This window comes from Ipomoea triloba, chromosome 5 (assembly GCF_003576645.1).
Source record: "Ipomoea triloba cultivar NCNSP0323 chromosome 5, ASM357664v1".
NCBI classification, from domain to species: Eukaryota; Viridiplantae; Streptophyta; class Magnoliopsida; order Solanales; family Convolvulaceae; genus Ipomoea; species Ipomoea triloba.
The window spans coordinates 28,475,120-28,501,765 of NC_044920.1; the positions used below are offsets into that span (position 1 = coordinate 28,475,120).

The 26,646-nt window shown below is 32.6% G+C and overlaps 4 protein-coding genes across 10 annotated transcripts; 2 read left to right on the forward strand and 2 right to left on the reverse strand.

Annotated features, from left to right (window-relative positions):
- Positions 1-1,954: 1,954 nt before the first annotated feature.
- LOC116020846 (rhamnogalacturonate lyase-like) lies at positions 1,955-7,199 on the forward strand. 4 transcript variants are annotated; one of them, XM_031261398.1, is made up of 17 exons: positions 1,955-1,989; positions 2,373-2,476; positions 3,683-3,725; positions 3,863-3,984; positions 4,100-4,153; positions 4,268-4,384; positions 4,476-4,595; positions 4,811-4,946; positions 5,048-5,218; positions 5,338-5,493; positions 5,608-5,714; positions 5,829-5,919; positions 6,052-6,193; positions 6,273-6,429; positions 6,513-6,629; positions 6,721-6,847; positions 6,954-7,199. In XM_031261398.1, exons 2-17 carry the CDS (start codon positions 2,373-2,375, stop codon positions 7,188-7,190), a joined length of 2,001 nt encoding a protein of 666 aa, XP_031117258.1. In that variant the 5' UTR covers positions 1,955-1,989; the 3' UTR covers positions 7,191-7,199. The 4 variants fall into 4 exon arrangements, with proteins under 4 accessions (XP_031117258.1, XP_031117260.1, XP_031117257.1 ...); XM_031261397.1 differs by lacking the exon at positions 1,955-1,989 and adding an exon at positions 2,197-2,252; XM_031261400.1 differs by lacking the exon at positions 3,683-3,725 and having other exon boundaries at positions 1,961-1,989.
- A 306-nt stretch (positions 7,200-7,505) lies between these two features.
- On the reverse strand, positions 7,506-12,448 carry LOC116021286. 4 transcript variants are annotated; one of them, XM_031261912.1, is made up of 18 exons: positions 12,118-12,448; positions 11,697-12,013; positions 11,498-11,597; positions 11,358-11,406; positions 11,110-11,231; positions 10,967-11,017; positions 10,784-10,900; positions 10,547-10,666; positions 10,306-10,441; positions 10,002-10,172; positions 9,731-9,889; positions 9,533-9,639; positions 9,330-9,420; positions 9,088-9,226; positions 8,830-8,989; positions 8,516-8,632; positions 8,274-8,400; positions 7,506-8,064 (listed from the first exon to the last, which is right to left on the reverse strand). In XM_031261912.1, exons 3-18 carry the CDS (start codon positions 11,590-11,592, stop codon positions 7,735-7,737), a joined length of 2,091 nt encoding a protein of 696 aa, XP_031117772.1. In that variant the 5' UTR covers positions 11,593-11,597; positions 11,697-12,013; positions 12,118-12,448; the 3' UTR covers positions 7,506-7,734. The 4 variants fall into 4 exon arrangements, with proteins under 4 accessions (XP_031117772.1, XP_031117773.1, XP_031117771.1 ...); XM_031261913.1 differs by having other exon boundaries at positions 11,498-11,607; XM_031261911.1 differs by lacking the exon at positions 11,697-12,013.
- A 4,953-nt stretch (positions 12,449-17,401) lies between these two features.
- Positions 17,402-22,730, reverse strand: LOC116021134 (rhamnogalacturonate lyase-like). Its single transcript, XM_031261745.1, has 15 exons — positions 22,539-22,730; positions 22,302-22,441; positions 21,450-21,622; positions 21,253-21,366; positions 20,976-21,095; positions 20,709-20,844; positions 20,415-20,591; positions 20,046-20,204; positions 19,812-19,918; positions 19,581-19,671; positions 18,969-19,110; positions 18,713-18,872; positions 18,506-18,622; positions 18,018-18,144; positions 17,402-17,902 (listed from the first exon to the last, which is right to left on the reverse strand). Exons 1-15 carry the CDS (start codon positions 22,543-22,545, stop codon positions 17,651-17,653), a joined length of 2,022 nt encoding a protein of 673 aa, XP_031117605.1. The 5' UTR covers positions 22,546-22,730; the 3' UTR covers positions 17,402-17,650.
- A 3,142-nt stretch (positions 22,731-25,872) lies between these two features.
- LOC116020528 (dirigent protein 22-like) lies at positions 25,873-26,646 on the forward strand. Its single transcript, XM_031260998.1, has 2 exons — positions 25,873-25,915; positions 26,059-26,646. Exons 1-2 carry the CDS (start codon positions 25,873-25,875, stop codon positions 26,454-26,456), a joined length of 441 nt encoding a protein of 146 aa, XP_031116858.1. The 3' UTR covers positions 26,457-26,646.

Consider the following 26,646-nt stretch of genomic DNA (forward strand, 5'->3'; position numbering starts at 1 on the left):
ATAAAAAGAATATTAAATATTAAAATTTTAAATTGATTCTGATTTCTGACTATACAATTTTTAAAATTTTTATAGTGTTAATTAACTTTAAAGTTCCTAATTTTGACCAACTAACAACGTCAACAGATATAGTATTTAATTTTCTGATCTTTACTTATATTTCATTGGAAAGTTACCAAATTGTTTCCTAAAGTAGGATTATTATGCACCTACCGAAACAGACCTTAGCATCCTGCACAAATTAGTGGGCGTTCAACAGTATTGCCTATTGGCTCAACCACCAGAACCATTTCCAAATTTCAAAAGCAAATTTTGACTAACTAATTAACCCGTAGCTTTCCTAAAATTTAATGCAAAGAAAATAATAATAATAATAATACTTAATTTTTCTTAGGTTGACAAGTTGACAACCTTCGACTAGGAAGAGTCAAATTAGAAACTAGCTGGCGTGTCGCCATCTTCTTGCTGGAAACATTAAAAAGTTACATTGAAGTACAATAAGACTAAAAACATCCAAAAATTCTCCCAATTACATCACGACAATGTAGAAAGACAATAAATTTGATTTTGACTCTGTTACATTGCAATATATGTTGCACACACTCTCTTCCATATGAGAGTGCAATCGGTGTCTAGACCACAAGGTCTTGACACTTAATTATTTGTTTGTTTGTTTGTTTATTGAATAAACTCTATTAATTCATATAAAGTCAACTAAATCATGAATAAGTAATGGAAAAATGGTTTTTTCTTTTAGATAACGTTATATTAAGAGTAAACATTATAAAATGATTTTTGAGTAAAAATAAAATTTATCTATAATTTTAATATCTTTTCCCTATAAAATATTTTACATGTGTTTAATTTGATTCTTTTTCCAAATTTCCAATCTTACTATTGTATTAACATTCCGTTCACCAAATCCATGGGGTGTAGATCGATGAGATAACATGTGTCTCTTCTAGTTTAATTAGAGGTTTCGGATTACATTACTAGTCTTGATATGATAGGGATATGTCCTAGTGTAGTGTATGCATGTCTTTTAGAATACGTTTCTCTATAGACTTTTTTGTTGGTAAATGTTGTCGATATTTTTCCTCTTCCAATGGGCCATCTAAAGGACAACGCTATCAACGGATTGTATTGAGGAAAATATTATTTTTTCCATAGGTACATATTGTTTTCGTTTTGTTTTTCTTAATTACCAACAGAAATATTTTGGCCCTAATTATTACCACATGCTAGCTTTTACATCAATATCTTTTGAGTCCTACTGACTCAAGTTACGGTAGCATCACTGCCACTGAAACTCGAACCTACCCTCTTCCACTTGGGGATGCAACCGGTTGCCACTAGACTACAACAAGGTCATTGGCTTAACCATATATCTATTACTTTCTCGATATGATTAATCTTTAAAAATACTACTCGGTACTGAAATCATTACATAATATTCATTATTTAATGCGATTAAAAAAACTATTTAATTTCATTTCTATTAATTTGTCAATAAATTCTGCATAATTATATTATGGACAAAATATATTTTGTTGTACATTTCGTCTCTAGTAGCACATTTTTTTTAATTTACGAGACAACCACAGCCATTGTCCAAAGGTGCGTTTTGAGTGAAGTCTGTCTTATGACCTTAGTGGCAAACTTCACACAAGTTTATATAATGACAGTAAAAAAAAAAAAGAATAGAATACATAATCTATGCAATAAAACTATGATAGTAACAGTTGAATTGGTGATGCACACTTGTCCAGAAGAAAAACTAGGAGAAGTTAGGAAGGGACTTCTGAAAGCATTGCAATATTTTCCAATAAATTATAAGAAAAAAGGAGTCTGCAAACAAGAAAATTCTTCATTTTATGTTGTACATAAATGGAGGAATAGACCAGTATGATGAGTTGGAGTCTTTACTGGCGTGTAAGAACAGCTATCCAGCTGCCTGCGTTTATACCTTAATCCCTTCGAACTTCAACAGTACGTAAATATACCTAATTACCTACCTAATTAATTCAATAATCCAATTATAAGTCTTCATAGGATAATGCATGTTTTGAATACATTTATTGTTAATCTTCTTTTAATTTATTTAATGTATGTATATATGTGCACAATTCAACCCAGAGTTAGTTGTTGAACCTATATATATAAACCTCAACTAAACCACATATCGTTGCTATTATTTCTCCCTCTGTACAGTTTTCTCTTCCTCCTTGCTTTTTCTCTTCAGCCTCATCAAAGTATTCTTCTTTCTTCTTCATTCTTCATTCTTCATTCTTCTTCTTCTTCTTCTTCATGTTTTTCATATCCCATGCATATTCCTATTACAGTAACTGTTGTGTTTGTTTAACGTTGTATAGATGATGATGTCGAAGAGGCAAAGCCGTTCAGTTTTATGGTGGTTTGGAATAGCTTTTCAGCTTCTGGTGCTACTATATTATTGTTCTGTAATGGCCGCAGCAAGGTACATCATATCATGTTCATCATATAATATATAAATATAAATGTACAATCTAATTATTAGTTTGGACTCTTAATTGAGATGGAACACACACTGCACATACTTAATTTCGTATCAGAGTTAATCCTTTACAAGAGCTTACACACATAATATATAAAATAAATGTGCATCTCATACAGAGACAAGGTTGAATTCATAAGTCGGTTAGGGGCATATATGTCTTTATATTCATTAATGTTGACATGAGTAAGGAAGTGGAGAAAGTAATTGCAACTTGCTAGTAAATTAAAAACAAATATTCTCATCATTGGAGCCTAAATAGAAATAATAAAGGGGTCAAGATGGTAACTTCTTGGAATTGACAGTACCAAAAGTTTAAGACAGGTAAATGAAAATGATAGAATTATGAATATTGATATTTATTTTATTTTTTAATGACAATAAAATTCTTTTCATGTAAAATTGTAAATTGGTTGACCTCATCCTATATTAAATAATCACTTATTTAATCAAATTAATAAAAAAAAAGTTAATCATATATCGTTAATTCGTTACATAACAAGGTGAATATTAGAAGGTGAAATCGGTAAGATCGAGAATGTAAGAACGCTCTAAAATTATTACTTCGCAGAGTTGAATTTGACTAAAATTCCTTAAAATCATAGAGAAAGTTTGGTAATTTAATTTGACAAAAGTTACTTAAAATGAAGATAGATATTAAAATATTTTACAGAACTTCACCAACCTCATAGAACTAACTATGTTGTCAATCAAAATAATATATAAAACCTAAATGAGGGAGGTAGATTAGTTGAACGCCCAATGACAAAAACTTGCCGGTCTAGGTCCTCAACCATTGTCCATTATTATTATATGGAACTAGCTTAGCCACCCCACTATAGAAATCCATAATCTTCCTTGACCAACTCCAAAAAAATCATTAATTATTCTCTCTACACTTTCATTTTCAAGTCGACTCTCCTGCCGTGACCGTTGGTTTATGTTGTCCTAAGTCTTCTTCAATTTTATTAGCCCTTTTAGTAAGTAATATTATGCAAAGAAGAAATAATTAGTTTGACCGAAAAAAAAAATACTTTTGTGCCAATAAGCGAGATGCATTAAGCTGTATGTAACTAAACTTGTCTCATTACAAATACAGTAAAAACTAATTTTAACATATAAATTTATCTATCTCCTTTGAATTTGCAGGTCAACGCCTTCATCATTGACACTGAAAATTACGAAAAAGCATGTAAATTTCTTGACATTTTTAAAAAAAAATTATATATAGCCATCCAATTAGCCATTGTGTATTACCAATATTCTTATATGTAGATTATTTTCTTATTTATTTTATATTTGATTATATGGTTTTATTTAATTTTCCAGGTGGTGATGGACAATGGCCTAATCAAAGTCACCTTAAGCAATCCAACCGGTGCAATTGCGGGAATTCAATACAACGGAATTGATAATGTACTGGAAAGCAGTTTTAGAGAAACAAATAGGGGGTAAGCAATAATATATATATCTTCACTATTTAACTTAATTAATTATAAAGTATCATAAAATATATTTTTTAAAACTTTATTAAAATTTTTGGTTCTCTTTAATGATGATGTATAGGTATTGGGACATCGTATGGAGCAAGCCAGATATGCCTAGTAGTCTGTTTAATATGTGAGATATTCAACCTAAACCCCTATTATTACCGTTTTAATGTATGGTCTTATATGTCACAATCTTAAATGTTATTTGGTCATGTATCCATTTTAAATATTGTTAATTACTCAGGCTTCCAGCCACAAATTTCACAGTAATTGCGCAAGATGAAAGCCAAATTGAGGTTTCCTTCACATTAACATTCAACCCCGATGATGACACTAGTGTTCCCATGAACTTTGACAAAAGGTAGATTCAATTTGGTGCACTATTCTTTATTAAATTCTTTACGTGTACTCATAAGGTATAATACGAGATATATGAATTTTGTTGCATACAGGTATGTAATGCTGCCAGGGTGTTCTGGTTTCTATTCATACGCAATATACGATCACCCACAAGGATGGCCTGACGTTAACATTGACGAAACAAGGCTTGCAATCAAGCTAAGTCAGAATATGTAAGTATTGAACATATAATATTTAAAATATAACTCTGTATAACATTCTTAGCTCACTATCATTTTAAACTTTTAGTTAAAATGAGACGGTCATCATTTAATTGTAATAAATTTAGTTTAAATTAGTATCAATTATTAAGAGATTGTGAAAAGATATACATTATTCATTTAAACTTTTGTTTTTTTTTTTTTTTTGGAACTTGAATTCATATTAGGTTCCACTATATGGCTATATCTGATGACATTCAAAGAGTGATGCCTAGTGCTAATGATCGATCATCAGGTCAGACTCTTGAGTACAAAGAAGCTGTGTTGTTAACTGACCCTACAAATCCTAAGCTCAAAGGGCAGGTAACAAATTTTACTTTGACATTCAAGTAAAATGTATAGTAATTATGGTTAATGTTTTTTAAACTTTATAATTAATTATATTGTATATAATATTCATTTAGGTAGACGACAAATACCAATACTCTTTAGAAAGTAAAGATATGGATGTACATGGATGGGTTTGCACTAAACCACACATAGGGTTTTGGGTAATCACCGGAAGTGATGAGTTCCGTTCTGGTGGACCTATAAAGCAAGACCTCACTTCACATGTTGGTCCGACCTCTTTATCGGTATGTACCTAGCTCCTGGAATCCTAGCTTGATATAATATGCGTTATTAAAAAAAAAATACAAGTTAAAATTAACTATCTATCTAATGATTATTTTCATACAAACATATACTATTTCAGACATTTTTTAGTGGTCATTATGCTGGGGATGATTTTGGGTTGAGGTTGAGAAATGGTGAGGCTTGGAAAAAGGTTTTTGGCCCTGTTTTTCTCTATCTCAACAGAGATTCAAGTGACAACAGCCCTCGAGCCCTTTGGGAAGATGCTAAACAACAAGTAAAATATCTTTAATCGATATCTTACTTTAAAAAGAATTATTTTTTTAGTATAATAACAAAATTGATAGTTATTATTATAATTACTTATAAGAGATTGTTTTAATTTTTATAGATGTTAGCAGAAACTAAAAGGTGGCCGTACAATTTTCCCAAGTCAAAAGATTACGTTGCTGGAAATTTACGTGGTACCATTACTGGTCAATTAATTATCCGTGATAGGTGAGATGATTTATTAAATCTTCAATCAATTTTTACTCATTATTGATAATTAGTTTTAAAATAAATTACTATGTGGATTATTGAAAAGTTTATGGATTTATTGCCCTGATTTAGGTACATGAATAAAGAGGTTATGCCAACAAAATCTGCACACATTGGGCTAGCCCCACCTGGAGAAGCTGGATCATGGCAACATGATGTCAAGGTTTCTTTTCTGAAACACATTGAATCTAACATTTTCAGTTTTAGTATCAGATCAAACATTATTAATTAATTAATTTTGTTTTCCGACAACCCAAAAAAAATGAAATTAAGTTGACACTATTATTGTTTCCAGGGCTATCAATTTTGGACTCAAACAGACAGCGATGGGCACTTCGAGATCAATGCTATTAGGCCTGGAAACTACAGCTTATACGCATGGATCCCTGGAATTCTTGGAGATTACAAGTATAACGTTAACCTTAACATCAAACCAGGTACACCTTATTTTTCTCCAAAGTTTCATGGTTTATATATTCAAGATTTGATTATAATCATTGAAATTAATGGATGCAGGAGATAATATTAATGTTGGTGATCTTGTTTATAATCCACCAAGAAACGGTCCAACATTATGGGAAATCGGCATTCCTGATAGGAAGGCCGCGGAGTTCTTCATCCCTGAGCCCGCCCCTGATCTAATGAACTATGCATTCAACAATCAAACACAAAAGTAAGATTTTTTCGACAATATTTTAATTTTATTATTCTTCAGTATGCCAAGAATTGAGACTTAATATATGACTCGTTACTCAGCTTTAGACAATATGGACTATGGGATCGTTACACAGATTTATACCCCAATAAAGATTTAGTTTACAAGGTTGGCAAAAGTGATTATACAAAAGATTGGTTTTTTGCTCATGTGAACAGGTAATTAACATCTGGCTAAGTCCCATTTTTCTTTAAGTGCAATTTTTTTTTTTTTCTACTGATATGAAATGTTTTGCCTTTCACATTGTAGGAGAGTTGGGAAGAAAACATACGTACCAACAACATGGAGAATTTCATTTCCACTAGAAAACGTTAACCGGACAGGAACTTATACATTACGAATTGCGTTGGCTTCTTCCAGCTATGCCACCATTCAAGTACATTAATATTCCTCTTTTATGTTCTTTTTTATTTTTTACTATACTATAACCATTTATAAAAACTCCGTTTATAATTATGTAACGTTGTGGTGTATTCTTTCAGGTTTGGATAAATAGTGAAAATAATATACAACCAAGGTTTACAATAAATGGACTTGGAAGGGACAATGCAATAGCAAGGCATGGAATTCATGGGCTATATTCAGAGCACAGCTTTGATATTCCAGGATCCCAATTAGTGAAAGGAGAAAACACAATATATTTAAGGCAGCCAAGAGGTGGAAATCCCTTCTTTGGGGTTATGTATGACTACATCCGTTTAGAAGGCCCAAATAATTGACTTGGAAAATATTGTATATATATATATATATACATTTTTTGTATATCTATTTATATAATTGACTTGGAATGTAGAAAATATATTGTTTTGTATGTAGTTTCCAAAGGCCATAATATGTTGGAATAAAAAATTATATATTCTATTACTTTTTATTCTATACGAACAATTGTTATACCATGGACCAACATTTTGACCCTTGATACAAAAATTCTGTACCTACAGACAATTTCTCTACATGTAAACAAATAACTTGATAATGACTGACACATAATATGATAGGTACAGGTACAAAATTTGTCAACTGCAGGTACATAATGTGTCAACTACATATGCAGAATCTGAAAATTATTTTTGGATCAAGATCTACAATAAAAGATAGACCATGGTTCATAGTATAATTTGGTCTATATGAATGAGTGGGCCATAATTTATATTCCTCCAATAAAATTTGGACATATGGCCATATTCCCTTTAGAATACACTTATCATTTTCTCTTTCTTTACAAGAATTAAATAAGTAATGCCAAAAAAAAGGTGAAATTTTTCACCAAGAAAATAAAAGAAGAAACAAAGAAATAGAGAGAGAAAAAAGAGAGGGAAGAGAAGTAGATTTAAATGCAGCATCAGAAGGATCCCTATACTGATCAGGACCTTCTAACCTAATATAGTCATACATAACACCTCTCCAAGGGCTGGTGGCTCCTGCCTGTGTCAGAAATATGATGTTCCTTCCTTGAACTAGCCATGTTCCTGCTATTCTAACACTGAACAGCCAATACAACCCATGAATCCCATGTCTTGCTATCGCGTTGTCGCTGCCTATAGTCCCCGTTGTAAAATGCGGGGGTTGCGCTTCTCCGTCATTGAAACGCACCTTTCGAGTAATTGAAAACAACATTAAGATAAGACTGCGCATAATATACTGTCATATTTTTGAGAGGCAGATTCAGGCCTCTGCGCGCCCAACAATCTCCTTAGCCACCTGCTACTGGACTTGGCCCTTCATTGGCCTCCGCCCAACAGGATGGTAAAAATATGTAAGAAATGGTAATAGAAAAGGGAAATGTCATGTGAGTCTCTTACTTGTAGTTCTGCTTCTTGAGCTGATGCCAGTGCCAATTGGAGTGTGTAATATGAAGCTCTATTCACACTTTCAAGGTCAAACACAATACTCCAAGTGGTTGCTCCATATGTACCATTTTCAAAGTTCCTGAAATGAGTCAACAAGTTTTTTAGGCATTTCATTTATGAAAAAAAAAAAAACAAGTTTCATTATCTGTAATTCAAGAAGCCTCTATCTAAGGCTGAAAAAGGCTAAACCATACCTGGTAACATGAGCATAAAACCAGTCTCTAGCGTAATCACTCGTTCCAACAGTGTACACAAGATCTCTGAGAGGATACAGATCCGTATAGCGTTTCCATAGGCCATATTCTCTAAACCTTCAAGAAAAAATTACGAGTGAAACACTATATATGGTGCTGATTAGTCTTAGGCAACAATATTACAGAGTTGCAATAATCTCCTTCCCAGCACAACAAAATAGGGAACTGACAATTTGATGGTATAACAATTTCTATAGGATTAATGCCCTATAATTCTTAAATACAAGAAGAATTTTAATCAAGTTCGAGCTCACTTATTTGGCCCTTCATCTTCAAAATCATGAACTCTGAACATGGGGCTAGGAGTCGGGACATAAAATTCAGCAGCCGTACGGTCTGCAACACCTATTTCCCAAAGAGTAGCTCCGTTTCTTGGAGGCTTATAGACTAAATCCCCCAGTTCTACATCGGAACCTGAATCAAGTGAACAAAAAAGTAACTTAGAGAATTGCTTTTACTGTTTTACATACCAAAGAAAATTAAGAAACTGAAATCGTGGTAAAACTAAGTACCTGGTATAACACTGATGTCTGTTACATATTTGTAGTCTCCAATCCTTCCCGGGACTGTCGCATACAGATTATAAGTGCCTGCTCTTACTCTGATAAAGAAGTTCCCATCATTATCTGCTTGGGTCCAGAATTGGTACCCCTGTAAAAAGAAAGAAGTAAAAGTGAGAAACCAAATTAATGACTATAACATATGTTGTCCTTACATAATATTTAATCGTCTCTGTAAAACAGAAAAATCCTACCTTGTTTTCTCTTTGCCATGATCCAGGAGCACCTGGCATCGCCAACCCCACATAGGCATATGATGCTGGAACAGATCGTTCATCAACGAACCTAAAGAGACACGATGAGAGCAATGTCTTCTTTTTTTCTTTTTTTTTTTTTCTCTTCATGTTGGTTCAATTACCGGGACAAATATGTAATCAATCTAGAGATAGAAAATTACCAGTCATGAACAAATAATCTACCCCTAACAATTCCTCTTTGATCTGATTTCATGTAGTCTATTGAATGCACAAAATCATACGGCCAGCTTGCAACTTCTTGATTCATCTGTACGTTGCAGACAGATGAATCAAGTAGTACTTCCTAAGAAAACGGTTCAGTTGTATCGAAACAAAACATAGAAATAACAGTTAAGTACCTTGTTCTTTGCGTCATTCCAGAGCACAGAAGGATCGTTCTCAGCAGCAGTATCTGTGTTGAGATACACAAACACGGGACCTAAAACCTTTGTCCACGGTTCTCCATCTTGAAATATGACATCTAGATCCTCCCCGGCATAATGCCTACTAACAAATGTCTGCAGTTCAGTTAAATACAAGCGTGGAAAAGGATTACGCAAATCCAATAGCAATGTCTACGTTATCTTATCATTGTGGTAAGAGAAACGTATATATATAGTATATACTTACAGAAAGCATGGTAGGACCAACATGGGATGTTAGCTCTTGCTTGAAAGGTCCACCGGTGCGAAACTCGCTGCTTGGAGTGATCATCCAAATTCCTACAGGGGGATCAGTGCATACCCATCCATGAACCTTATTGTCTTTGTTCTCACTAGAGTAGAAGTACTTATCATCCACCTGCAAGAATACAACAGAACCGTAGAAAAATCAATCACACGATTCTTCAGTTCTTCACATTGTTAAATATAAAGATAACTAGCACAGTTATTAACAAAAGAGCTATTTTCATGAATGTAAGGAGTGGACGAACCTCTCCTTTGAGAGCTCGATTGCTCGGGCGTGTCAAGAGAACTGCTTCGGGGTAATCAAGTACCTGGCCACTAAGACGGTCCTCAGGCATTGGCATGAACCTCTGCCTATCATCCGAGACAGCCATGTAATGAAACCTGATTTTAAGTGTACATTCATAGAAGATCAAACTCTTTTTTCAAGGATAATTTCATTCAGGCATTACCACAAACAGGAAGTGTGCAAGGTTTTCGAAATCTTACAAGTCTTGTCTAGGTTTGAATACAACCCTGCTTTCTTCCATACGCACCCCTGGAAATCCTTCTAAACGTTGAAATATAGCATACGTGTAGAACCCCGGGGTATCACGCAGCATTATAAATCTATAAATTCAACAACAACAACAACATCAATGATACAATGCTAAAATGCAGAAAATCAAAAATTCACAAAAAGTGTCCCAATCATTCATATTCATAAATTAGACTGTTAAAGTATACCTTTTGTCAATATTTACTGGAGCTACATTATTCTGAGAGGCATCCCATGTTCTTGTAAATGAAATCTCTACTTCACTTTCATCATTTGTTATGATCTCGAAACTTGTCCCTTGCAATCTGCAACACATTCATTATTAAATCTCGCTTTTGTTAACAAATTCATTAAGTAAGATGTATACTTACTTGTCCAATTCTCCATCGATTCCTGGGCCGTGCCAAATAGCATCCCAATATCTGCAGGCACTTACTTTCAATTCAAACCTTATCATTGGCAAATAATTATTAACATATAGGTAAAGTAATATCCACAGTCAAACTTTATTTACCCTCTATCGTTTTCAGGGTTTTTTGTTTCCAGTAAATTGTTGATTCCTTGGTACGATATCCCTGTCACAAGACCATCTGGAACTGAGAGTGAAACACTGAGAATGCCATTATTCATCACTGCCTGAAAAAGGGCAAAAGACAGCAATCATTAGACCACTGACATCCTAGGAATACACAAAATGTGGGTTTATTTGTAATTTTTTCTGTTTTAAAAACTGAAAAATTAAAGTAAAGGACAATTATTTACTTGGTGTTCTTGTATGTCTAGTTGGACCCCAGCTCCCTTTAGCGTTCTCCTGTTGTGTCAGAGCAAAGGACATTACAGATTCGCAGAAAGCTCTATTTCTTGTAATCGTTTTGTAAAACATCATAAAAATTTTCACTAACCTCTGGCACTCCGCGGCCGGGGACAAGAACAGCAGTCCAATTATAATCTCCAGATGCCACCAATCAAGAAACCTCCGTAGCAATCCACACCCCATATTTTCTGCAATAATCTTCAACTGTTCATCAATTATCTTGTACAAAACTGAAACAACTTAAAGATTCCACTTTGAAGCGAAAAAATACAGATTAAACTACTCACCGGTTCACCGACATTATCCCTCAAAGTTAATATGGAGAATATAAAATCATCAATACCCTTTATTTTCGTTGGGAAATTAGAGCAGTAGATTCAATTATTTTCCAGGACAGATTGATTAATGGCTCCGCCATGTTCGTTAGTGTTGTATTTTAGTGATGACATGGGAATTGGAAATTGGAATTGTCGGTTGGGTGTCATTATCATCATAATCACTTCCCATTAATAGATTCGCTTTTTGACAATGGAAATTTATTGGGGTACTGTAACTAACTTGAGTTGGGAGCAGAAATCTGGGAACAGCTCTGTTTATGTAGGGCCTAACAACATTAATAAAATTAAGCCTTAAAAAAACACCCTTTTTTGTTCCAAGAATCTACCAAGTTAGAGTTTTTGAATATGAAGAAACATAAAAGAATCATACCCGGCATGGAAGGCTAAGTTCTTGGATTTTGGGTGAGTTGAATATGCTTGGATAGGTCGTTGTTGCTGAAGAACATCATCAAATGCAGAAGATCAAGAAAGGGTTGAAGAAGAGATGCGGTTTGGTATTTGAATAACAGAGAGGGGGAAGTGGGTTGAAGAAAGGCTTCCTTTCTTGTACTTTAAGCTTCGATGGTTACGATTACGGAAAGTAAATTCTTCGCAGAAAAAGAATTATTAACAAAAACAAACTTTTTTAGTTTTTTCTTCGCAGTTCTCAGAAAGGAATAAAGTTCAATTATTTACACATCTTTCCATGTGGATTCGCGCTTTGTGGTTTTCTTCGAAACCGCGTATACATATATAAGTCTTCATCATCTACGCAGTGAGGGGAGGAGGTAAACGGGTGGGTATGGGTCAAATTATACCATGCATCATAGTTTACATAGTAAAGTGAATTGATAATAAATGTTCGTTGAAGATTTCTTTTTTAATTTAGGTAATCTTTTTAAAATTACTCAAATACTCCGTATCTTTAACCCTTAGTTATAAAATTTAAAGAATGGTTGTCCCAGTTTACACTTCCACGTGAATGATGGGAGTGGGTTCGAGCCTCAGTGGAGGTTGACTCTTTCTGCTTCAGTAAGTTGAGAGAGTAGCTATGAATAGATACTACATTGTAACAGAGTCAGTAGTACTCAAAAAAAAAAAAGAATGGTTGTCAATTTAATGCATTATTATTTTTTTTCCTTTTATGTTCTTCTAATGAAAAAAAAAATCTCCGTAATTTCATTTAGGTAACCTCTGATTTTTAGTAATCATATTTTACAACCGGTTTTAGTAAAGTTCTAAACCAATTAACCCGGTTGAAACCAGAAAAATAACAAAAGAAAAATATGAAGAGACAAAAAATCTTTACTAAAAATAGAAAAAGTCATAATAAAGACTAAAAGTGTCTAAAAAGTAATTTTTTTTGAAAGGAAAATGTCAATGTATTAATGATAGTCAACATCCAAAGCAAGAACAATGGAAGGGAAAGGGACTACAAAACAGTCCATACAGTCAGACTTGAGCAAAGCTTCCCGAGCAAAAGTGCCCAAAAACTCCAAAAGTAATAGTCTGAGATGTTAAATGACAAAAATAATAGTCTGAGACTAAATTTGGAATTGTCACAAAAGACAAGGGACCTCTAGTAAAATTAACTCAACTATATATCATAAATGTAATACTTTAACAAAACAGTAATATACAATTTGCAAGGAATAAAGTAATAACATAATCCAAGCACCTTATGCTCAGATGGCAAAGTAGTGGCTCTTCCATATGGGAAACCTCCAATAGGTTAAGAAAGTATGTTTGAGCAGATACTACAATCTAATAGAGTTAGTTGTATTAAAAAAAAAAGTAATAACATAAAAAGAATTACAATATCATCCATACTTTAATCTACTACGTAATACTACCTCCGTCCCAAAATGGTTGTCTGGTTCGTTTAACGAGACTTGACTGAAGTAATTTTTAATCCAATTTTTCATATTATTAAGTTTAGTATTAATATATAAAATTTATATATTTAGAAATTACATTAAAAGTACTATTAAGCACAAAAAATTAAATTTAAAAATAATAAAAAATTACTAAAGAAAATAAGCAAAGAAGAAAGAGTTGGTTTGACCAATGAATAGTAAATAAGATCGGTAAAATGGGACAGAAGAAGTACTTTATTATAGTATAAATGTAATACACATTTTGCATGAAATAAAGTAATAAATAGCATAATTATAAATATCATCAATATTTTAAGTATTATATATTAATACTTTATATAATAGACAATTTGTAAGAAATAAAGTGTCATTACATAGCAGAATTGTAAATAAAATCAATATTTTAAGTCTTATACAATTTTACCATCTTTGGTCCCAATCAGCCTCCTAGCAATCGTAGTATAATCACTTCATCATGTATTTCTTCGATATACTTAAAAATCTTTTCATCACACTCACCACTAAAAGTGGACTATAATGGGGCAAACTTTAGGGATAACGTGAACATGTATTTTGCACTTTTTGGAACTATATATAGGAACTTATCATGGGGGGAAAACCGAAATTCATGCATTTTAACTAATACACACATGTTGTGTTGGATGAGATGCGACTTTTCGAGGTGAGTGATTATATTGAAAAACTAATGAAAAAAAAAAAAGAAAAAAAAAACCCTTTAAAAGAGACTAGCAATATTAGGCGTGTGTTTGGAAAGCAGTAAAATGACTTCTGAAAAATATTTATTAAAAATGAGTCATTTTTCAAAAAACAGTTTCATTTTCAGTGTTTGGATATATTCTGAAAAACTGTCTTTGTATGTTTGGTTTTTTTTTCTAAAAAAAATGTGTAGAATTATATAATTATATATTTTTATTATTTTATTTAAAATATTTATAATAATATTAAAAATAATATTTTTAAGAAAAAAACATCTGAAAACCAGAGTTGCTCTAGTTTTTGCCGGACCAGAGCAGTGCTCTTATTTCCAACCGAAAACCATAGCACTTTAATCATAGGTATAGTTTCCTTCAGAAACCTTCGGTTGAGGGGTGAAAGAAATGGCGGAAAACGACTTTTGAATTTTTGGGCGAAAGTCTTTTTCTGCCATTTTTGAGGTGATTTTCCCCAATCAACGGAAATTATTTTCTGTTGACTGAGTTTTCCAGGTGTAGCCAAATAAGAGAAACCCGAAAAATGATTTTTTCGGGTTTTCAAGCACAACCTAACTGAACAATACAATCTATTTTTTTTTTTTGAAGAGAACAATACAATCTAATATAATCAACCAAAATGAGTTTTTTTTAAAAGATAAGATAAGGGTGAAATAGGTCAATTAACTTTGATTTACGAGTAAATCAACAATCGCTACCTAAAAGTGCACTATATGTGAAATTCACATTGTGACTATAGGCGATAAAAAATCACAATAAGGTAAACCAATTTAGATTGCTTATAGCTGACCAGTTCAAACTAAGAATATATGTTAATAGAAAACTCTCACGAAGAGTCAAACTTAGAATCTTGTGATTATCAATCTAATTAGGGAAAATGTACAAATAGGCCATTGGACTATTTAGGAAATAGTAATTAAGCCATTGAACTTGAAAAAGCTCCAAATTTGTCCATGGACTCGGGAAAAAAGTTACAATTAACATTTTTAGCAGGTTACTACCTGGTTTTCGCTAACATGGATTGACACGTGTAATCATGTTTTGAGCAAATGTACAAATATGCCATCGAATTATTAGAAAAATAACAATTAAGCCACTGAATTTGAAAAAGCTCTAAATTAATCCACGAACTTATAATTAGAAAAAGATAATTAAAATTTTGTGAGAATTGTGTACATTATTATTAAAATAATATAATTTTTTATTTGTCTATATTATTAAAATATGATAATTAAAATTTATCAATTTTTGTAGTACTATTAACTCTATTACATTGTAATATATATATTCATCTATACTTTCTCAACATGTTGAAATACAAAGAGTCAATACTGTTTCCACTAAGGTTCGGTCTTATGACCTCCCATATAGGAGAGTACCATTTGAGCACAAGGTGCTTGACAAAAAAATTATCACTTTAGTACTCGTAAAATATAATTTGAATTAATTTTTAGGGTTTAGGTTTCACATTTTATGAACATTATAATGCTGAAAATGAAATAGTAAGCTTGATGCTACTTTCAAATAATAATAATAATAATTATTATTATTATTATTATTATATTTTGTATAAGGGTATTTATGTCTCTTAAATATATATTTCATTTCTATTCCTTAAACCAACCAATCACTAAAATAAAATTCATAAAGTCTAATTTTTTAATGGACTAATCAACAAAATACAAATCCTATAACATTCATATTTTCTTAAAATTCATTCCGTGTACTAAACTGAACTATAAAACTATTTTGATCTATGGTATTAAGTGAACAACCCTTCGATAGATGGGCATATTTGATCTTTATTACAAATAACATAAATAAATAAATAAATAACTTGTTTTGTTATACTCTCGATCCGACGCTCTTAATCTTCTTCCTAATCTACCGACTTGAGTCAATCAGCTGTACGTAATAGATCCCACTGCAACAACTACTTGGGACAGTTGTCGACCACCACCCGTGAGCTGTGCCGCCAATGACGCCGATCGAGGACCGCATACCCATATTCTAAACTGTACGCAGTGAGTCAAATATTACTAAAATTAGTACGACGTAACGTATTAGTTACGAAGTACGACATGTTTTTTTTTTTTTTTAAAAAAAATCTAATTAAAGTTACAAAAATTAAAATGATTGGCTAAAATTTAACAAAATTATAAAATTATTTGAGTGAATTGCGTTATAAAATTAGCTTCGCTAAATAGACAATTTGACCCACATGTCTGCCATATTTGTCAATTACATGTATATGTACAAATTACAATGTAAGTTTAAGTATAAACATTGGAACAAGTTGTGTAAGATTGTTTTACGTAGTACATATAATATTTTTATATGTTCATAGAAAAGTATTATACTTGACAAAAAATATTATACGAGAAAATGTGAGACGGTCTCATACAAGACCTATAACCATAGATTCTTGTATGTGTTATCTGTTACTTGATAGTGTAGAATATAATTACTCGAACAACATATGAGATTAACACAAAATACATTATAGCACAAAAAATTGCTACAAGGTTTTATAAATTGGAGTATAAGAAATAATTCAAAAGAAGTGTCTTGAAAGTTCATCAAATCAAAACTTATTTTTTAACATAAACACATTAGAAGCTGAGGCCACCATGGAATAAAGGAGTAGATCAAAAGTAAAAAAGTTGATTCCCTAAAAAAGTAACAACATATCAATGATGACAATATAGTAACTAAAGCCATACAATGATCTTTTAATCTAAGTAGTTGAAAACCAATTTCCTCTAAATTCCAAGTTTAACCTTAATTTGGCACAATTAATGATGAGTATTTTACTTTTGTGGGCAATATTTTAAGGGTTTTTTTTATTTAAAAAAATTATTTTTAATATTTAGCGATTGAGAAATTATTGAAATTTTATAAGAATGTAATTATATCAAGAAACAATGGAAAAAAAAAAAAAAGTGACTTTGTTTTCATTGAGAAAGGATAAGAAAAAGAAAAGCCAAAGGCAAGAAAAAGAGTGTACTCCAGGGAATAAGTTAAAGAATTACTACGGAATTTGGTGTACGTAAAAATATCCAACTACTTTTTAAATTAAATCAATATTTAAAAAAATGGTATACAAAATATTTATTTATAGTACATATATGAATATAAAATAAATTTCTGGCTACAGATTTATCATCATCGTATGGGCGGAACATATAATAATGTTTAATTTGGGCGGTGGTTGAAGTCCCATCAGTCCTAGCTGCCCAAATGGTACGATGTTGCCGATTTAGCTTGTATCATGCCCGGCGCATGGTATAATCGTTAGTGAATAATGTTACATATATTACATAGAAACCTTTAACTGGTCAGGACCTTCGAACCTTATATAGTCATACATGGCACCTCTCCAAGAAGTGGAACCTCCTACATGTGTCAGAAATATTGTGTTGTTTCCTGGCACAAGCCATGATCCACTTACCCTGAAACTGAAGAGCCAATACAGCCCATGAATCCCGTGTCTCGCTACAGCGTTATCTCCGCCTATAATCCCCGTCGAGAAATGGGGTAGTTCTGCATCTCTCTTATTGAAACGTAACTTGAAAAAAAAAACAAAAAAAAACATAACTTTAGTCAGTGTCAGCTAACTTATAGCTTATGTAGTGTCAATATATATAATGTCAGTAATGTATATAGATGGAGACTGTACGTACTTGTACATCTGCTAAGTGGACTGCTGCCAGTGCCAATCGGAGTGTGTAATATGAGGTTGTATTTACATTTTCAAGCTTAAATACAATTTGTCTTGTGGTGTCCCCATATGTTCCATTTGCAAGTTCTCTGCATAAATTCAACAGCCAATTTGAGCCCATTTCTAATAGAGATAGTGATGCGAGTTAGGTCTACACGGCCCACTCCAACTCACTACATATGTTATACCACGGACCAGAGTTTATATTGCATTATGAACCCTAACACAAAAAATTTGTACCTTCAATTAACAAATTGTGTACCTACAGTTAACTGTTTCTATACATGTAAACAAATAACTTGATAATCACTGAATAGCTACAGGTACAGAAACTGAGGTACAGTATGTGTCAATGGTTATTTTTTGACTAGGTCAAGTATAATTTGCCCAAAACTCACTAGTCTCGAATAAGGAGATGTTGATATTTTTGTTGCCAATATATATATATACCTGGTGACATGAGCAAAAAACCAGTCTTTAGCGTAATCACTACTTCCAACAGTGAAGACAAGATCTCGATCAGGGTACAAATCTGCATAGCGTTTCCACAGGCCATATTCTCTAAACCTTCAAGAAATTGCTTGAATAACGGTAAGACACATTCTTGTTGTGATGCAGAATTTCATAAGAATTTTGATATAAGTTATAAGCTCTTACCTATTTTCCGGTTGATCTTTGAACGGGTAGACTTTATACTTGGGATCGGGTTTTGGGATGAAAAATTCAGCAGCTGTACGGTCTGCAACGCCTATATCCCAAAGTGTCGCTCCATTTCTTGGAGGTTTATACACTAAATCTCCCAGTTCAATTTCAGAACCTGGAAAAATTATTAATGTTAAGTAACAAATTAAATTGTTTCTAGGAAATTTGAAAACCTTTACGTTGGTGGCGGGGTGAAGAACATATATAGGACCTGGTTCAATGTTGACAGGCTTATCATTTTTGTAGGTCCCAATCCTCCCTGGAACTGTTGCATATAGAGCATAAGTCCCAACTATTACTTTTTTGATGAAGAAGTTCCCATCTTTATCTGTTTCTGTCCAGAATTGATATCCCTATAAAATGAAAGAAAATCTTCAAAACATGTTACTTAAACTTTTACTTAGATACATACAGCAACATATTGAATTGTCTCTGTAAATTCAAATTGGGCAACACCTGCCAAGTTGGTCAGACTATTGACTTGATAATCATAAGGTTACAAATTCAACTCTCAATGGGAGTGGTCTAATGGCACCCGGTGTCCCGGTTTAGACTCTGGGTTCGACTCTTTGTGCTTCAGTAGGTTGAGAAAGTAGCTATGAACATATACTACATTGTAACACAGTCAGTAGTACTCAAAAAAAATGGGAGTGGCCTATTGGTCTTCTTAATTGGTTTGAGTCGGTCAGCCATGGGTAATCTATGATGATTGATCCTTTACGTGCTAGGGTCATAAGGCAGGGCTTACTCAATGCACACCTTCAAATAATGGCAGTGTGTTTCTCTCGTCACTCAAAAAGAAAATAAAATAAAAATTCAACACCTTAGTTTCTCTTTGCCAAGCTCCAGGTTCACCCGGCAGGGCCAATCCCACGTAAGCATTTGATGCTGGAACTGGTTGTTTATCGGCAAACCTGAAGAGACACTAGACAGCTTCAACACTTTAAGAGACAAAATACGTCTTTCAATTTAGTTTAAGAGGTTTAGTCAAGACTGGGGATATATGTAACCAAATAATTAAGCTAGCTAGTAAGAGATGAGAAATTAAAGTTACCAATCATGAACAAGTAATCGACCTCTGACAGTTCCTCTTTGCTGAGATTTGATGTAGTCCTTGGAAGTTGGAAAATCATATGGCCAATTTTCAACTTCTTGATTCCTCTGTATGGTTATATAAGTATGTACTTTAATTTCTTCAAGAAACACTAAAGTTACGTTATTTGATCGAGTGGACGTAACACAGATTGAAATTAAAGATCGATCAGAATATATAGTGAAATCTAAGTACCCTTTTCACTGCATCATTCCAGAGTAGAGAAGGATCATTCTTAGCAGAAGGATCTTTGTTGAGATACACAAATTCAGGACCAAAAACCTTTTTCCATGGCTCTCCATTTTGAAACTTAGAATCTAATTCCTTCCCAGCAAAATGCCTACCGCCAAACTTCTGCAATTTGGTCAAGAAATGGCATTCAATTCATACAATTCATGAAGCTAGCTAAGGAAATGCATATGATATATATAGCTTCACTTCAATTCTCTCTTTAATTGAAGTATGTGCTCCATCTCAACTAAAAAGCTAGTAATTGAATTGCACATTTATGTTTATATATTATATGTTCAACACTCTTAGCTTTATTAATTTCTAAGTACTCACAGAGAGTAAAGTCGGGCCGCAATGAGACGATAAATCTGTCTTGAAAGGACCACCGACACGAGCCTCCATGGTTGGACTTATCATCCAAAATCCTAGTGGGGGATCATGTTTAGTAGAAACCCACCCATGAACCTTAATGTCTTTACTATCTTTTGCATAGAAGTACTTGTCATCAACCTGCATATATGCATACAATGATACAATATTCAACAACATATATAGAATAATCTTATAATAATCACAATGATTATCCAGAAACAATCAACAAAAATGCTTCTGGGTAATATAATCAACCTCTCCTTTCATAGATGGATCAATTGGATTTGTCAAGAGAACAGCTTCTGCGTAATCAAGTTTTTGCCCAGTTTTACGATCCTCATCTCTTGGCATCATCCTCTGCCTCCCATTCGAGATAGCCATAAAATCAAACCTAATGCATTGCAACACATTTGTTTCAAATGTCTCAATTTTTTTAAGATTGGACCGAGGTCAACTGATATATAATAAAGTTCAAATGCAACTGATTAATGTACTAGTCAAGATATTTGTGCAAAGTCTTACGTATCTGTGTTTAGTTTGTAGACAATCCTGTTCTCTCCTAAAGTCAGGGCAGGCCATCCTTTTAACCGCTCAAATATAGAGTACGTGTAGAAACCCGACAAGCCCCGCAACATTATAACTCTGATACATCATAAATTATAAATTTAACAATAGTAATATGTTACAAATTCGAATATAAAATAGAAAACAAGTACAGAGTGTAATCAAAATATTAGTCAATTAGCTTTCTTGATTTGAACCAGTCAGTTAAAAGAAAAAAATAACTGTTAGATTGTACCTGTGGTCAACATTTAACCGAGGTTGAGTTTGAGAACCATCCCACTTTCTTGTAAACGAAACCTCTACTTGATCTTCAGTTTGTGTTATGACTTTGAAGCTTGTACCCTCTAACCTGGAGAGCATAAATTAAAATTTTCTTTTCTTTTACCCTGTCCTAGTAAACAAAGATCAAAAGTAATGAATCGAATGTTTTACTTGTCCATCTGTATATCATTCTCTGGATTGACCCACGTAATACTCCAAAATCCTCTATTGTTAAATGTGTTGTCTGTATTGAGTAAATTTTGAATCCCTAGGTACGATACCCCTGTGACAAAACCTTCTGGGACTGTCATATTGACTTCAAGGATGCCATTACTCATCACTGCCTGTAAAGGGCGTAGGAAAGCAAACATCATATGAATTCAACGTAGTTAGTAGAATTAGGTTTGGTTTGGAATCACATGATACATTTGTCTAAATTTTAATTTAATACACTAATAATATCCTTCAGCTACAAAGTCCATTTGAATTACATGAGTTGGTGGCCAAATTTTACAATGGACCATGCATCAAATAAATAGTGAATTTTATGCATACAAAAAGTGAATCTAGATTTACTTAATACTCCGTATCATAGGGAATGTGATGTGACAGTTCTACAAAGAAATAAGACATTTAACAAAAATGAGCTTAGAACTACATTTAGTTTGTACATTCTCAAATAATGAACAATATACACACAAATACTGAACATTATGTATATAAATAATATAATGAATTCCCAAACTATTTTCATATTATTTTGTACATATTCAAATAATAAACATTAAGTATAAAAAATAATGTATCCTATGTATAGAAATTGGTACTGTATTATTATGCATATATAAAAATAATGTATCATATATATGCAATGATCCACACAAATGTGTGGACCATTGTCCTCCTAATAAGCATTGGGGGTTTGATGGGGTTGGTAAAAAAATTAAACCAGGCATTATATTAACCACATAAAATAAAATTAAAAAAGAAAAAAATTAAAAAGAAGAAGAAGATTAGATTTACATAGCTTCGCTGTATATCCAATTGGACTCCTGGCAAAGCTTCCCTTGACAATACCCCAAACTGGGCTGCCGGCAACAGGAAAAACTGAGCAAACAAAATTACCATTCGCAAATACCATTGCCATCTACAACTTGTACAGCCTGCAGGCAAATAGTAATAATAATGAAGGGAAATCAAAAAACAAAAACAAAAACAAAAAAAAAAAAACAAAAAAAAAAGAAAGTATATGATGCATACCCGCCATGGATGGCTTGTTGCTTCGATATGATAGATGTGTGTTTGCTGGAGAAAATCAGACGAAAAACAACATATATCCTGGGAATTATGTTTATGTTTATATATGTTTGTGAGTTTTATGGAATTTGATTTGATTCGTCAAATGTGGACGTGAACAGATGGAAGTTAAGTTTACGGTAAGTAGAGAAGAAAGGAAAGCTCGTAGGTTTGTGATCAAATTCTTAACTAAATATTCTCTCCATCCTTGTTTATATGCATGGTAATAATTAGGTTGACTAAAATTCTTTATAATTTAATTTTTCATTTATTATTAATATACAAAATTATTTATTTACAAAATGTTTTTAAAATACTTATAGATTTAAAAAAATAAATTAAAAATTACTAAAAAAATTTAAACAAAGAATAATAAAGGATTTCTTACGTTTGTCAATATATAGTAAATATGACCGTAAAATGTGGTTGAAGAAGTAGGATAAAAGTTTTCATAAATATATCTAATCTGTTAAATAACTAAATTTAGAAATTAATTTAAGGAAGAATTGTATTTTTAGTCCTCAAGTTATAAAGAAATAGCAAATTTAGTTCTTAACTTATAGCCTCTTGATTATCAACAAAGTAGCATTATATTTTCGGCCATTTCGTCAAGCCTGTTAAAAAATTGCACTTAAACTTCACAACTTATTACTAGAAATGTATATTAATACTTCACCTCGTTATAAAAAAATTGGTGCAATAGGGATCAGTGGTATGAGTTCATTGTAACTAATAAATTGAAAATTTTGATATAATTTTAAAGGTGAAAGAGAAAAGATGAAAATTTTCATTATCACCTTTGGTTAACTATAATTTTTAAAGAGTAAAAAAGTTAAGTTTAACATATGCGTTAATGAAATTAAAAGACCAATAGCCTGCTTTGTTAATTTCTCTATATATCTTGTTTTCTCTCATTTTCATTTCCCTTTTGAAAAAAAAAAAAATTATTCAAACACCAAAACACGTCCAATAATTAATATCCTTTCCATATATGGGGAGACGCACCTCATGCACGTTAAAAACTATTACCAAAAAAATTATTCTATTACCAAACACGTCCTTTAATTAATACACTTTCCATATATGCTTATATAAATAAATAAATGAATATATATATATATATATGTATATATATATGTATATATATATATATATGTATATATATAGGGGCGCGTTCTAATGAGAATGGGTGTCCAGGAGAGAAATAAGAACGATCAACAGTCGCCCACGTGTCCAGATCAACGAATTAGATGTAATTTTAAAAAAACAACATAACGCAGTGTTCATTTGGGCGCGCACACACAGATGATCCGACTCCCATAAGAACCATACTCCATATAAGAATTGTTGTCTAATTCAAACCATTAAAATTCAACCGCAGTAAAAATGCGAACATTCCTTCCACACTACACTTTCCAAACATGTCTCTTTTTTAGCAATATCGATGAAAATTGATAGTGTATATTCCCCGAGTTTGACCTCCCTTTACGGTCCTTACCCTCGCTTTGTAATCGGGTCATGGTCAAATGGTTCGCGTCAAATTTCTTATAGTCGGTCAATATTTTAGGCCTATATAAGGACCATTAGACTATGAAATAAGGGGTATTTGGTCCTCTCTTGGTCTCTCTAGATTATGAGTAATAAAGGCTCTCAAGGCAATTTCTCTCCATCTTCTCTCTACTTTAGATACATACATTATCATATACATATGAATATGCATGAAGACATGCAGCAATTTATTCTATCAGAAATAACCAACTATTTTAAATTACTAAGGGTCAGTGTAGAAATCTGGAATTTATTCTATCAGAAATAACCAACTATTTTAAATTACTAAGGGTCAGTGTAGAAATCTGGAAAATGATTTCTAAAAAATGATTTAATTTTTTAAAAATTATTATAATTTTCTAATACTTAACTAAAGATCATAAAATTATCTTTTTCTATTTGGCTGAAAGTTAAGAAATTATATTTTTATTGTTTAGATAATTTCATGAAAATTGAACATATTATTTGTTATGTAATAATAATAATAATAATAATAATAATGAAATAGTGATTTAATTGACAAAATTACAAAACAATTGAGAGACCATCCATTACTATTGTTAGTGCTAGTGCTGCTACTGTTGCTACTATTACTATTATTATATAAATAATATATTCATTTTTAAGAAAATAAACCAATTCAAACATAAAAAATTGCAATTTATTAACAAATAGAAAAAGTTATTTTTCTGACATTTAGTCAAATATTAAAAAATTAGATTATTTTTCAAAAAAAAAATGAGCCATTTTCTGAAATTCAATTTTCGAAAAATATTTTCCAATTTTCTATACCCAACAACTTAAATATGTAAAATTTGATTAGAGGATATTTGGTTCAAGTTACATAAAATAACTAAGGTTATATTTGTTTGAGATATATAATATTGTTATGTTTAGTTCAAGTTATATAATTTTCCAGAGAATGTAACATAACCTTCACATGAAGCTTTTAGCTATTGGAATGGAATGTGAGATACCCTCCAATTTCTTAAGTAATCTTACATTCCCTTATCTTATTAATAATTTTAGACTTTTGTCATTTTAATCAATTTATCTTATTACGGTTGTCTTACTTACATACTTCAGTTTAATCAAACACAGGGATATAACATTCCTAGTTATCTAGCATTCCCTAAGGTAATCTATCATTCCGTCAATCAAACGCGTCTTTATGGAATTTCAAATTCTCACTCTTATGAGACATTTGGTGGTTTGTCTCTTGACTCTTCCCAATTTCTAAGCAAATTGCTTTCAAATGCTCTCTCTTCTTGCCAAAGATTTTGTGGTCTAGTGGCCGCACCCGGTTGCACCCCCATGTGAGAGGGGTAACTTCAAACTTCAGTGGAGGCAATATTGACCCTTTGTGCTTCATTTAGTTGAGAAAGTAACTATGAACAGATACTACATTGTAACAAAGTTGATAGTACAAAAAAAAGGCTCTCTCTTCTTATTTTTAGCCAGATCCCCTTTAATGCACCATTAATTATAGTTATATAGAGTCTTGGTCTTTAGTTCACTGGAGTCATATCTTCTTCTTGACCATATGCTTCTTCAACTAATCATGTTTATGCCGAATAAAATCTAAAAAATACAAAATACTCTTTTATAAATTTAAAAATAACTGTATTTTTAAGGTTCGAGTTTTCTTCAAAAAAAAAAAGGGAAAAGGTGCAAATAGGCCCCTAAACATTTCGTGAAAAGTCAATTAGGCCCACGAACTTTTTAAAGGTACAATTAAACACATGAATCCATGAGTTTAAGTCGTCTGACCCCATTACCCGGTTACCTCTCCGGTCAGAGCCGGTAAACACCTACCTGGCTTGCCACATAAGCTTTGGAGTGTGTATTTGGCCGCCACATAAGCGTAAATAAAAAAAATTAACAAATTAAAGCCCTAAATGAGTAAATAATTCCCTGAGCTCTAATCGCATATCAGAATCGACACCATCACAACACCTCCTCGCCCAAATCTTCATCGCTCTGTGCCGTCTCCTAATCACAACACCACCGTCGCTCCACCAGCGTCCACCACCACCAGATGTCTCCTCCAAGCTGGTGGGAAGGGCACAGGGGATATACACCTCGGCGGCATTCGACGAGATAGGGCTGTTGATGGTTCTCAACTTTGCGTTCGTGGAAGGCAAGTATAACGGAAGCAGCCTGAGCATGGTGGGCAGGAACGCGGTGGTTTCCGTCGTTAGGGAGATGCTGGTGGTGGGCGGGAGTGGGCTATTCCGATTTGCTCGCGGCTATGCTCAGGCCAAGACTCACACATATGATCCCAAAACCGGCGATGCTGCCGTGGAGTACAATGTTTATGTTTTCCATTACTAGGAAACCTTAATTAACCAATGTATTACCTACTTTAATTGTCTACTTCTATAATCAATTATGTCTGTTTTGGAATTTGGAGTGGGTTTTTAGTTTTGTTTAAATTGAGATATTGTGCAGTACATGATGAAGTGGGTAAACTGTTTGGCAGTGTTCGTAAATATGATTAATGTCAATTATTATGAATCTGCTA

What these genes read in the sequence shown, in the direction of transcription:
- LOC116021134 (XM_031261745.1), bottom strand. An exon ending in ATCCATCTATGAAAGGAGAG is followed by an intron (nt 20,592 to 20,708) that starts GTTGATTATATT and finishes GCATATATGCAG; the next exon opens with GTTGATGACAAGTACTTCTA. An exon ending in CTTGGCAAAGAGAAACTAAG is followed by an intron (nt 19,111 to 19,580) that starts GTGTTGAATTTT and finishes TTCATTTTATAG; the next exon opens with GGATATCAATTCTGGACAGA.
- LOC116020846 (XM_031261398.1), top strand. Translation starts at nt 2,373, where the DNA reads ATGATGATGTCGAAGAGGCAAAGCCGTTCAGTTTTATGGTGGTTTGGA. An exon ending in TGAAAATTACGAAAAAGCAT is followed by an intron (nt 3,726 to 3,862) that starts GTAAATTTCTTG and finishes TTAATTTTCCAG; the next exon opens with GTGGTGATGGACAATGGCCT. An exon ending in CCAGCTATGCCACCATTCAA is followed by an intron (nt 6,848 to 6,953) that starts GTACATTAATAT and finishes GTATTCTTTCAG; the next exon opens with GTTTGGATAAATAGTGAAAA.
- LOC116020528 (XM_031260998.1), top strand. Translation starts at nt 25,873, where the DNA reads ATGAGTTTAAGTCGTCTGACCCCATTACCCGGTTACCTCTCCG. An exon ending in ATTACCCGGTTACCTCTCCG is followed by an intron (nt 25,916 to 26,058) that starts GTCAGAGCCGGT and finishes ATCGCATATCAG; the next exon opens with AATCGACACCATCACAACAC.
- LOC116021286 (XM_031261911.1), bottom strand. An exon ending in ATCGAGCTCTCAAAGGAGAG is followed by an intron (nt 10,173 to 10,305) that starts GTTCGTCCACTC and finishes GTATTCTTGCAG; the next exon opens with GTGGATGATAAGTACTTCTA. An exon ending in TTGGTCCTACCATGCTTTCT is followed by an intron (nt 9,890 to 10,001) that starts GTAAGTATATAC and finishes ACTGAACTGCAG; the next exon opens with ACATTTGTTAGTAGGCATTA.